Genomic DNA, 13,251 nt, shown 5'->3' on the forward strand with positions numbered 1-13,251 from the left:
ACATCGATGAATAAGCCGGTCAAAAATCCCTAACCTCACCGAGTTCCCATTCTACGTCAGGAAACAGGGGTGGGGGAAAGAAACTCGACACAGCACATGCTGAAGTTAAGTGTTATGCAGAAAAACAGAGCAAAAAAGGAAGAAAGCGCTTAGTAAGGTGCCTCAGTAAGGAAATGACATTTGATTAAGACCCAAAGGAGGTAAACGAGCCAGTCACTCACCTTTGCGAGGAGCTCCATCCACTCACATGTATGCATGCATGATGTATGTTTTTATTTTTGGTGAGGGAGGCTGCTCTTGAATTTAGTATGTAACCAAAAAAACGTCTTTGAACTTCTGATCCCCCTACCTCTTAGGTACTGGCATTATAGGTATGACCATACCTCACTTATGTGCCTGGGATCTCATCTAGGACCTAGTACATGCTAAGTATGCACTCTACCTACTGAGTCATAGCCCCAGTCTGTAGCTTCATTACTTCTAGGACAGAAACAGCAATGCCTGAAGTTTAAATGAGGCAGTAACACACACAGCAAGAGCCTTTTCCCAAGAGGCTGGTGGTAAAGAGGCCAAGCCTCTTGTACTGACATGTGCCCATAGCTTTTCTTTCTCTCTGACCCTTTTCCATTTTTCGTGTGCGTGTGTGTGTTTGCATATACATATGCGTATGTGTGAACAAGCACATGAAGGTCTGAGATTAAGTCACTTTTTTTGTTTGTTTTGAGACAGGATGTTTCAGTGTAGCTCTGGCTGTCCTAGAACTCGCTATGTAGACCAGGCTGGCCTCGAACTCACAGAGGTCCGCCTGCCTCTGCCTCCTGAGTGCTGGGATTAAAGGTGTGCGCCACAGCCCACAGGTCACTCTTTTTATTCGCTAAGGTAGGATTTCTTGGTTAAATCCTCCAAAGCTTGGAGGTTTGGCTAGTCTTGCTAGCCAGCCTGTCCTGGGGACCCCCTAGTCCAGTTTTCTGAGGCTAGAATTACAGGTGGGCTACCACCCCAACCCAGCATCGACATGAGTTCCTGAAGATATGAACTCTCGTCCTTACATTTGTACGGCAAGCACTTTAACTATGGAACCATCTTCCCAGCTCATGTGTTCATACATATTGCTAAAGACAACAAAAGACAGGGACCCGCTCTCCCCTCCACATGGGCAGATGCTGAACCCTTTGACTTGTTCTTAGGGTCTCCCTGAGATCCTCTTTGACATCCAGAGGTGAAGCCTGTGCAAGTCCACAGCCTGCAGATGAAGGTAAGCAAGAGGAGCACTCAGAGAGAGCTGCTCCAGGGAGTGCTGGACCACAAGACGCCTCCTCTTCCTCAGTCTTGTTAGCAATGGCATCTTGCCATCCCGAGCTCTCTGTCCAGTGAGTCACGTGGTTTCTGCCTACCACACTCTCTTATACCACACACAGCCTGGCTTCTCCAGTGGCTATGCCCCATCTCTTTCTCCCCATACCTCCTGTTTTATAGTCTCCTCTGGACTGGGGAGAAAGAAAAGGGTGCTCTACACTAGCAGGAACAGAAAATGATTTGTAGAGTACCCTTCTTGAATGCAGCATCCTTAAAATTAAAAGGAGTGAAGTCACTGAGTTTGCTTGGTCCATGGGACTAGGCCTAGGCTCAGTATCTCGAGGTGAAGACAAACCAGCAGGCAATCTTGCCATAAAGCCAGCCTCCTCCCTTTCTTCAGTGTCTACTTCAGAGTACCGTAGACCGTCCCTAGCTGACCCTCCTCTCACCCACCTTTCTATAGGGCTCCTCCTACCATACAGCCCAGCCCCCCCTTCCTGTTTGACAACAGCCACTTCCTGCCCGCCAGTGTGCTATCGCCATGGAGACCCACCCTGCAGGCCGGCAGCCTAGCTATAACCACAGAGCCCTCTTGCAAGGTTTTCCCCCTAACCGTAGAGGCGGCATCAGGATCAGAAAGCGGAAGCAGCCTTATTAGGAGCCCGAGTTCCAATCTCAATGACACCTAGTATGAGAAACCCCAGCAGTCCCATCGATTTCTGACACAAAACGAAGGTGGCCTCATCTTGTTGCCCTCCTGAGTGCCCCCACCTTCCTTTCACAAACAGCTGAAACCTTGCTGACTCCTCGGGCATCTGTATGAGGAGCAGAAACAAGGGCCTCATGGGTCACAATCCACTTTCCCCTGCTGCTTAAAAACAGCCTAACCTTTGGGCGCTGAGGAGTAAGAATCTCACGCCACAATCCCACTGACCTCCCTCTGACACCATGATGCCAGAGCCCTTCCTCTTTGCAGGTGCAAAGAATTCCCAACATCAGTACACCGAGGAAGCACACAGTCTTCTATTCCCTCACAACCAAATACCGGGAACTTGCTAATGGCTGTGAATACAGGGAACAGGACCTGAAATACCCCATGAGTTCTGTCCCTTCCACAGCACACATACAAATACCCTGCCTTCAATTCTAACCCGACTAGTTCCAATTAGACAACAGAAAATCCCGAACCTCTCCGTGGCCTCCAGCTCTCAAGACAAGGAAAGGGTCAACTAAGGAGGGAAAGGCAAGAGACGCTAGACATGCCCTCAAGTTCCAGCTCTAAACCAGCGTCGACAGAGAAATTCCCCATGGGGTCACTAGCAAGCCCCAAGAAGGCAAGGCTCTGCCTGTGGACACTCTGGCTACTTTTAAGGGCCCAAACAGGGTCAACTCCATGCCCACAATGGGTGCCCCTAGCCTTTGCTCACTGTTTGGGTGACATTTCCTTCATGGTAACCAGCCCCAAGTAAAACATCCCAGGAAGCAGCCCTAAAAATAGCTCCTCCCAGGGCAGCAGCAAGGGAGGGGGAGGGGAAAGACAGGGAGGAGAAAAGAGGGGAGCAGATGGGAATCTGCTGTTGCCGATGGTGATAGGGCCCAGGAAGTAGGAATGATGTATGTGTGTGGGGAGGGGCTAGAAATGCCCCCACCAGAGTCCAAAAAAATAAAATAAAATAAAATAATATGGCTCCAGGAGAGTGAGGCAATATGGAGAGTTTTGTTGTCGGGCTGAGTTAGCTGGAGAGATGGATGGGGAGATGGAGATCTGTGGGGCTGACCCTACAATCACAACAAGGACTAGAACCCGTGTTTCACATGATGTAACCCTAGCACTTGGGAGGTGGACGAAGATCAGGAGCTCACAAGGTCATTCTCCGTTACAGAGTAAGTTCAAGGCCAGCCTGCACTACCCGAAACCTGTCTTAGAAAGAAAGAAGAAAGATCAAGAAAGATCGAGTAGGGGCATAGGAGAGGAGAGACAGCTCAAGGGGACTCAAAGGCCATATTATGAAAATACCAGGGTCTGAGCATCAACCAAACTATGTACATGTTTAAAGCTCAGAACAAACCCAGAACAAATCTTTTATGCCTTTGTTTCCACAAGGATACATCTTTCTGGCTATGTGCAGGTGACAAAGGGCCTCTACAGAGGCACTCAAGAGGTGCAAAGTACCCATCTCTGCTTGTCACCACCCTTTTGGCACACATGGGATCAGCTCTTGTTCGTCCGCCAAAGCTGTTCAGAAAGTTAAGTAGCAAGTACAGAGATGGAGGGTGGGGGCTGGTCACACCAAGCCCTCCCCTTCCCTGTCTCCGGCCTCCACCTCCGAGGTGGCCGCACAGCTCCTGACAAGAATATGCTGACAAGCAGCAAGGAGAAACTCAAGGAATGGGCCACATCCCCACCCATCACAGCACCCCAGTTCCTTCTGTGAAAGTGGGTGTCCACATCTCAATCATGACTGTAGGACAGGAGCCTTGGCATGGAGGACCTCCACCCTGCGCCCTCATGCATGGCAGGGAAGAAGTCAGAGGAGCTCATTCCCCTTTATGAAGGATACTATTTTTTGGTTTCTAGAAATCAGGAGAAAAGTTTGTTGTCACGCAGATCCTCTTTAAATCTCTCTGCCTCCCAGAGTTCCCCTGCAGCAGAGCCCTTCACCCGCTGTCTTCCCACTGCTGCACCATCCTGTCTTCTCTCCCCCACTTCACCAGATCCTTAACAGGAAAGTCTTACTTGGAGACACCACGGGGGCTACTCAGGCCAACACCAAAGGGGTGGGGACTTTAAGCTGGAACCATTCAAGGGGATCCCATTTCAGTCCCCAGGGCCAGCTGGACCCAGAAAGGGACAGCCTTTACCCTTCTGGTGGCCAACATACCACAACATCAGCCACTCAGCCTGCCATAGCCTCTGACACAAAGTGACGCCCCAAACTGGAGATCCAGAATGAGACAGCCATGACGGCAGAGACCACCTAAGACAGCAGCTGGCTGGGCTAAGGTGTGCCTGCTGAGTCCCAGGAGACGGCAAGGATGACTGCTGCTGCTGCTGCTGCTGCTGTTTGTGATTTTGTCTTCGTTTGTTTTGAGACAGTCTTACTATGTAGCAGAGGCCGGCCTTGAACTTGTGGCCTCATCCTGCCTCAGTCTCCAGGATCCTGGGAATAAAGGCATGTGCCACCATAACCAGCATCTACTGATTTATTTTCCTTTTTTTAAATTTTATGTGCATTTGTGTTTTACATGTATGTAAGTGTGTTGGATCCTCTGGAAGTGGAGTTACAGACAGTCTGAGCTGTCATATGGGTGCTAGGAACTGAAGTAGGGTCCTCTGGAAGAGCTCTTAACCACTGAGTCATCTTTCCAGCCTTCTACTGATTTCAGCTCATGGATGACCTGAAGCATGGGTTAAAAATGCAGATTCTGAGGCAATACCCCTGGCCTCAGAGCAACATTTCTATGGACAGAGGCTAGGAAGCTGCTGTCTGAACCAGTACTCAAGGTGAGCTACACTGGCACTGAAATAGAATGTCACCACTTAGAAGTGGTTCTAAGGTCACTAATGACAAGAAAGGAGGAAGCAGAAGCTATACTGCTCCATGCCCCAAGCATAAGTCTTTATCCTCATTTGGATCAAAAAGGGGGGACCCAAGCCAGCACCAGGGTCCAATGGCTCCAGCAACCTGACTCTCTCTTAATTCATTTTATATAATATGTTTAGCGTATATCAGGTACTGTGCTAGGGCCTAACTACATAAAAGAAAAGAAAAAGAAAAGGTGTTTCCCCTCACCTCCCAGGTCCTCACGACATAGTTTCAACAGAAAATATCTTCACATGAAGCATATGTCAGACAGACAGATAAATAACTACAGTAAACGCTGTAACAGATTTCGTAACACGGTTCTGGGAGCATCCCTAGTAAGGCCAAGGGCATTACTCCAGTATCAATTTCAGTCAACAGATCTGGAATCCAAATAAATAATCCAAATAAATAATCCAGATAAATAATTCAGTTTTTGTTGTTGTTTTTCGAGAGAGGGTTTCTCTGTAGCTTTGGAACCTGTTCTGGAACTAACTCTTGTAGACCAGGCTGGCCTCGAACTCACAGAGTTTCACCTGTCTCTGCCTCCTGAGTGCTGGGATTAAAGGCGTGCGCTACCACCGCCCGGCCAAAGACAGGTTTCTTACAATGCTCCAGGGATAAATCCTAAACTACATAGAAATCAGAAAGAACCATTTGCCCTTCAACTGTAGTAATATGGAGAAACTGCTTTGGATATAAGCAAAGAGAGCAGGATATAAAATGTTATGCTCCACGAGGTGAAAATCTGTATGCATATGAATAAAGATAAGAAGGAAATATGAAGATTTAAAAATAAAAAAAAGACATAAGGGCTCAGGCTCTTTGGGGGGTGCTCTTAAATCTTAAAATAACGATTTATCATTGCCATCACCTGGCCCACTAGATCCTGAATTCACGGCTATTTTAAATGCCTCCTTCAGCCTAGTAGAGCTAAGCTTAGAACCATGGGCTCCTGTAAGAGTCCCAACTCCCTACCTATTACTGCATTGAAGCAAAAAAAAAAAAAAAAAATGGTGTTCCATGACCTTCAGTGCCTATGTGGACAGGCATGCAGATAAAAAACAATGCTCAACACATACCTGGATAAGCATCCTACCTGGTAACTCAGCAACCAATGTTGGCTTCAATAACAAGAAGGTACAGCCCACAAGAAAGCTTCCTATCCAGACCTGACCCCCAGAGGACTAAGCTCTCACTCTGATGCCTGTTGGGCCACATTATTATGGAAAACAAGGAAAAGCGGCCCTTTACCCTTTCTTCCCTTTCAGCAAAGAAAGTCACCAAGGAATCCCAGGTAACACAGAGAAGTCTCTTCAGACCTCCACATAGACGATCCTAGTGGGGCAATGACATTCCCAAACACAGAAATCTAACACCTGCGGAGCCCTAGACAGACAGACAGCAGCGAGTGAAACCCAGCCCAGCTACAGCACCTTTATAAAATATACAGCGTAAACTGAGAGGCCGCAAGGAAGCCATGGTTTTCACTCCTGAACCCCAAAGGTACCAGCCCAGTGTGGACCTTGACCCGACCCCTACGGCAACACCCACAGAGCAGAATACCATCTCTGAGAGCACACCCTCCCACTCTCCCACCTCCAAATAGCAATGGCACCTCAGAACACATCCACCAGCCGCCACAGCCTCTGTCCCAAAGTTAACCTGGTACATAAGCCAAAGCCTCAGTCTTGGCATAGCCATCTCTCGAGTGGGGGAGTTGTTGCCTGATACACATGATCTTATTCAAGAATTCTCAAGCAGAAAAGAAAAGCAGAGAAATTAAATCTCATCCAGTTCAGGCAGGGAAAGAAGAACACCAAATGCCACCTTAGAAAGTCAAGATAAGGCAGAAAGGCTATGCGGAAGGAAAAGGGCACTATGCCACAGCTTAGGAAGTTTGGATGGGTATGAAAGTGGCAGGAAATTAAAGCCCAAGGTTGGTGGCTCCACAGTCACCATAACCAGCTATGTTCAGATCACTCATTTCCAGCTCTCAACTTCCTATCCCTCCTCACTCCCGGGACAAAGCTCTGCACCATCAACGGGAGACACCAGACATCAGCCCCATTTCTGATATGGCAGGGCTAGGCTGTGTGGGCATAGGGAGATACCCATCTTCAACTCATTCCTGTCTGCACCTTCCATTCTTAGTCAGAGCATGTCTGCCAAAGAACCCAACTACTGCTGTCCCCCCATCCCACAGGAGGAGGGCATCGGACCACCCACATATCTCTATGACAACCATTGCCTTGGACTCAAGGTACTCGATGGAAAGAAAATAAGTAAGTCAGCTTTACAGTCAATGTGCATGAAAGTAAGAGACGGGAAATGGAGCCGGGTGGGAGACAACAAAACAAGCCGTGGTAATAGGAATAGCGAGAGACACCCAGGCCAGGAGGCAGACACAGCCCAGTGGAACAGGTCCCAGAACAACCGCCAACACAACAGAAGCCCACGGTCATCTCTGTGGAATCTCGGAGCTTCTGGGTGCTTGGGACATCTATTATCTTGCCCTAGATGTACACGTCATTATTGGCCAAAGACCACATCTTCCCCAGGCGTCTGTCCTGGCTCCTAATGTTTACAGGCATCCTATTGCCCAGCACTAATTCCTTTCTCTGAGTAGTGTAACCTTTGTCCCCGTGCTGCGCCCTGAAGCTCTCCAGGACCTGACCTCCGTATTAACCAGTCACCTCACACTTCACACACTGCTGGGTCTACACCTATCGGATGAGGTAAGCTTGGCAAGCACCCAACACCAGTTCACAGCTGTACATTCGAAGTGTTAATGTACCCAGCGTCCTGGGTACGCTGTAGAACCTCCCAGGTGAGGCTCCAGGGCCCTAGGGTGAGGCTCCTCACACACTGAGCTCCGCAGCTCTCCTCAGACCGGACCACTGGGAGTTCTAGAGCACAGGCATCATCACCCTCTGCTCAGGGCAGGCGACATCTGCTGCTTCTCCACCAACTTTGTAATTTGATCAAAAAAAGCAATCAAGTTCATCTGGCAGGATCTGTTCCCCAGAAGCCCTCACCAGTAGCAGCCTCCTGATGTTTACAGATTCCCTTCCCTTGGGAGTCTGTTCTGCCGCCTGGTGGGCAGGGGCGGCTAGATTGATCAGAACTGCTCATTTACTGCATCCCATCCTAAGTCACCACCAGGGCACAGGGCTAGGACAAGCCTGCTCGAAAGAGAGGGGCTCTAAGTACCCTAAATTAAGAGCTTTTCATTCCATACCACTTGCCACCAATTCTCCACCGAGAACCTGAACGTCCTCAACCCTTTGGGGACCATTCCAGGCATCCACATCACTTACTCTTTTTTTCCTCCCTGAACACATCCGATCCTCTCACACCTCCTTGTCTGGCTTTAAAATCCACCCACCTTGAAATTCCAACTAATCTCCAAGTGCTGAAACACATACTCCCCCAACTCCTAGGGCATCTGCAGAAGTCAGATCCTCAAGGCCAGGGCCAGACAGGGAACACTCACCTCGGGCTGACAACTTCTTGGTATTGATGATTTTTGCTGCATATTCCTGTGTAGAGGTTTTCTTCACACACCTTCGGACCACTGAAAAGGCACCCCTGGAGGGAGAAGGGGGAAAGGACTGGGACTTGGAGTCAACCGCAGGAACACCGACATGCTTCAGATGAGGACACCACAGCGATGCTCCCACCACCATACTTGTAGTGACAACCACAGGCTAACATAAGAATGATGAGGCCACCCCATGGAACTAAACAGATGTGGGTGGAGTACCACCTGATTCCCACCACGTCACCTAATTGCTGGGCAAAGCAACAGCCTCAACCTCAGACTGTCCACCAGGAGCTGGTGGGCGATGCTTCACATACACACCTGCTGCATCTCACTGATAGCCTTGCAAGGCGACCAGGAGAGCAAGAACCCAGGGAGACCTTGTTCTTTCTCTCAGCAGAAATAACTGAGAACAGGGGAAGGGGAGATTAAACAGAAGGTATGATTTCCTGAGAAATTTTCCTTAAGCCTGGGACAAAGTGAGGCTCAAGACCCGGTAAACTGGCTTAAACCTACAACATCCCGGCTCGGCGAACAGCAGGGAAATAGAGGAGGGACAGTTCTAAGTCTGACAGCAGTAACTCCCCTTCCTCATGCTATTTTCCTCTACGTGACCCGCCAAATGGACTGCGATCTCGGGCTCTGGAAATATCTAGGGGGGCGGGCAGAGCGGGGGGCTGCAGTGGCCAGTCTCAGCACAGCGGGTGGGGGTGGCGGGGACCCGGGCTGCGGTGGCGGCCAGTTCAGTGCGGAGGGGAGGGGGATATTGCGGCTGCGGCGCACGGCTCCCGGGACCACTGCAGGGATGGGGGGGGGGAAGGGCCGGGGGTGCCGCAGCACTGCCCAGCAGCAAGGCTGGGATCCTGGGAGCAGCACTAGCGGGGGGGCGGGGCCCGGCACTAAACATCTCCCCACACCCGAGCACCGCAGCGAGGTTGGAGCTGCAGAGCTGGGGAGGGTCCTGAGAACCGGGCGCATGGGACCTGGGGACCGGGTGCAGAGTGGGCTCGGGAGCCGGGTGCGGAGGGGGTGGTGGGCAAGCAGGGTCGAGGGAGGGGAACGTCTGAAGGGTGCGGGAGGGGCGGGGCTGAAGGGAGCCCAGGAGCAGTCCCGGGGCTGCGGTTCCCGCGACAGCACCGGGTGCAGCAACCCGGCAGCTGCTGCAGGGTGCGGAGGGTGCTGCGGGACAGGGAACCCAGGGTCAAGGAGCCCCGAAGCAGCACGCGGGAAAAGCTGGGGGTGGGGCGGGTAGAGGGAGCGCTGCAGCGGCCGGTGCAGGGCCAGGGGGGGCGGGGCGAGAAGCCGCATAGCGCCCAGGCGCCTGGGCTAGGGTGGGGAGCCGCCGCGTGAGGCGGGTGGGCCGTACTTGCCGAGCTCCTCGAAAAGCTGGTAGTCGTCGGTGAAGCGGGTGCAGGTGGCGGTGGTGGCCATACTGGCGGGCGGGCGGGCGGACACGGTGCAGCCCGCGCCGACGTCGGTGCACAGTCACCGCCGCCCGGCCGAGGGAGCAAGAGGAGGAGACGGGGCTGAGCCCGGCAGCACCGCGAGACTTTACCGGAGAGAGCGAGGGAGGGAGGGACACCCCCGCGCCCGCCCGCCGGCCCCGCCCCCAGCCCCGTTGGGCCCCCGCCCCGCCCCCGGGGAGGGGCCTTCCGCCGCCGGCTCCGCCCCGCCCCGGGAGCCGCCCGAGCTGGGGCCCCTGCGCCGGGGAGCTGGGAAAGCAGGGTCTCGTCTCCGGTCCACCCACTCGGACCGACCGAAATGAAAGGTTGGCGACCTGTGGGCTTCTCCCGGGACGACCCTGCAAGAGCTCAGGAACGAATGTGAGAAAGTGTTTTTTTGAGTACTGTAGGGTCTGGACCACTGAGGTCTGGGAAGAGGCCCCCCACACGTGGGTGCCAAGCCTGCTGCCTGAACCAAAAAAAAAAAAAAAGTGCCAAGGTCAAAGATCTTGTGTGAGACTGTACTCTCGGAAGATGCCACCAGACTGTGCAGAGCCAGCTCCTAGCAGCCTTCCCTCAGGGCGCCGACATTCTAGACTGGTGCAAGAATCAAGGGCATCCTTAGAAAAAACAAAACAAAAACCCTTCAGCCGCGGTTTTAGCAGGGAAAACAGGCCAGGGGGCAAGATAGGTTTGCTTGCTTTTCTTTTCTTTCCAGTTATTTATTTCATCTGTGTATGTGCGTGGCACAATGAGTGTCACAGCGCACGTGTGGAGGTCAGAGAACAATTTGGGGAGTTGGTTCTCTTCACCACTGGGACTGTAACACAGGTTGTGAGGCTTAGCGCAATAGCCTTTATTCGCAGAGCTGTCTTGCTGGCATGATGCTTTCCTACATTCCAATCTTAGAGATAAGTATTCTCTCCTAGGTGAGTGATAAAAGATAAAAGTGAGAATATATATATTAATATATAGTATTATATAATATATATTAAAAGCTTTGTGTATTGGTGGTTAAAAGCAAGAGAAGATGAAAGCATGCTCATTTTCTTGTGGGCATCCTGCACTTTTATGGCACTTTATCACATTTTGTAATGATACATCCTCAGGTATGAGAGCTAGCACACATTATCGAAATCTCTTGGATCATACGACGGAGCTTAATTTCTGGACAACTCGTTGACCTTAGGCAGTTCATGCAATCTTCTTGAGTCTCAATCACTTTATTTGAGAACTGGGAATAAAAATACAGTATACTTCCTAGGGCTGTGAATATTTACTGGGTTAAATCACATATAGTACTTAGAATAATTCTCAATACCTAATTAAAACAATGTTGGCAGATATTATTTAATATTTGTTTTCCCACTAAACTGCTCTCCAACAGAACTACTGAATACTCAGCTCCAGACCACCCCTTCTGTGTTTATGGAATGGCAGAAGCTACCACCCTCTCCTTATGTCTTCAGCCTTACAAGTTCATGGGACACAGTCAAGTGACTGTCTGGAGGAGAAACAGGCTGGGCAAGTTCCCGAGGTGCCCCGGGCAGCTGTACCCCAAGTCGGGGGCCATTTCCAACTGGGCTGAATGGAGTTCAGCCAACTGCTGCCTCTCCGACTTGATTACAGCGGGATGCCCACTGGGAATCCAGTCTCCATCGTCAGCAGGCTGGTGCTGCCAGGGGAGGCAGCTGAGAGGTATCTTGGACTCCCAAGCTTCCCCCTGGAGGGTGGGAAGAGCAAAGTATTCAGGGAAGCTTTCCCTTCTTTCCTTACTCAAGGGCTCAGGGAGCAAACAGACTTCCCAGAAAGGGGTGACTGGAGAACAGGAGGGGGTGGGATGCAAGAGGAAAGTGTAGAAGAACCCCGGAAAGGCTGAGGTGACAGAGCATGTACTCCACCCGTCCACATGGCAACAGGAAGTTACATGTAGGGGACAAGAAGATCACTTGCTACCTCAAAGCAGCAGGTCCCAAGTACCAACAAGGGTTGGTAGGGCAAGGAGGTTGTAAAACTGGGGATGCCAGGAAGCCTTCAGTTTCTATCATCTGCCTGTGAGGCAGAAGCAGCTGCTAGTGTGCTCCAGAAATGGAGGCTGCATATCAGTTTTTCATCAATGTGCCCTTCCTGAGAGTTCAAGGCAACCTGGTTCCTGACCTCCAGACATTGATACTTGAAACTGCAGATTCATTCATGTAAGGTGGACTGAGGAGATGAACAGGGTCACAACGACACAAAGTAGATATAAGATGGGATCTCTTAGGGACACCCCAGGGGAAAAGGTAAAAGCAGTACTATAAACTGACAGCTCCTATGTGCCTTCTGTGAGCGGTTTGTCATCCCATCACCGGTGAGGGGTCTACCCTGGAAGCTTCAGGATAACATTATAAAGCACTGTGCATCTCTGGGTGAAATGAAAATGACAAAGGAAAAGAATCTAGGGTGAAACCTTGGAAATGACTCATATTATTGTGTAAATAGAGCTACCTACTTTTCAACAAATGCTCATCAACTACCTACTATGTGCTTGTCACTGCCTTTTAGTGAAGCATCCGAATAAAGTGGAAATTTGTAAGTGATACAATTAGAGGCACCCATTCTGGTTCTTTTCCTTCACAACCTTACCTTGCTTCTTTCTCCTTCACTGTTCCCAAACTGTGGCAGTTTGGAGCCTACAGACACCGTCACAAACCCTTCTTGATCCCCATTGCTGTAGCACCCACACAACCTCCAGCTACCCCACAGCAATTAGAGGGACAACACATACAAATAATAACCAGCTCACTAGCTCCCTCCACATTGGTATCTATAGCAACCTCATGGGGTCCACAGGCTGTGCTGTTCTGGTTGTAGCCAGTCCCCTGGGCAGCGCCAACACTCAGACAGTGCTTAGAGCTCCCAGAATGTGAATAACACAGGAAATTGATGTCTTGATAATCACCAGACGTACCCCACTGGGTGGGAACCCCTCCCTTGTTCTGATCTTTCTTCTTGAAGCCACGGGAAATTATATATTGTCCCCCCTCCATGACAGATACTTCCCTCCCTAATTTTGAAACGTGATTTTAGGGCATGTGAAAATACTTACTCTTTCAATCTAGGGAAAACAGAGCAGTTGGAAGTGAGGTGTTTAATTGAAAGGAAAGCCAGGTGTAGTGTCACAAACCTGTAACCCCAGGATGACAACTAGTCTACCTAGCGAGTTCTATGTGTACAGTGAGACACTGCCTCCAAAGGGGGGGGGGACACAAAAGATGCTATTAAAGATCCTATTAAAAACATAAGAATAACCAGGTGGTGGAGGCGCACGCCTTTAATCCCAGCACTCTGGAGGTAGAGGCAGACAGATCTCTGTGAGTTCGAGGCCAGCCTGATCTACAGTGCT

The 13,251-nt window shown here is 50.6% G+C and overlaps 1 protein-coding gene across 16 annotated transcripts in view; it reads right to left on the reverse strand.

Moving 5' to 3' along the window:
* The window catches only part of Camk2g (calcium/calmodulin dependent protein kinase II gamma), a 58,567-nt gene extending 48,604 nt beyond the window's left edge, over nt 1–9,963 (reverse strand). For 4 of the 16 annotated variants that reach the window (XM_085698356.2, XM_085698355.2, XM_085698358.2 and 1 more), the window contains exons 1-2: nt 9,791–9,960; nt 8,377–8,471 (exon numbers count right to left, since the gene is read on the reverse strand). In XM_085698356.2, coding sequence (XP_085554482.1) covers nt 8,377–8,471; nt 9,791–9,855 — 160 coding nt within the window. In that variant the 5' untranslated portion in view covers nt 9,856–9,960. Of the gene's footprint in view, nt 1–8,376; nt 8,472–9,790 lie in introns of all 16 variants that reach the window. The other 12 variants (XM_085698352.2, XM_085698348.2, XM_085698350.2 and 9 more) reach the window with 6 other exon arrangements.
* Nucleotides 9,964–13,251: the final 3,288 nt, after the last annotated feature.

Source organism: Myodes glareolus, chromosome 12, assembly GCF_982192425.1.
Source record: "Myodes glareolus chromosome 12, mMyoGla1.1, whole genome shotgun sequence".
NCBI lineage: Eukaryota > Metazoa > Chordata > Mammalia > Rodentia > Cricetidae > Myodes > Myodes glareolus.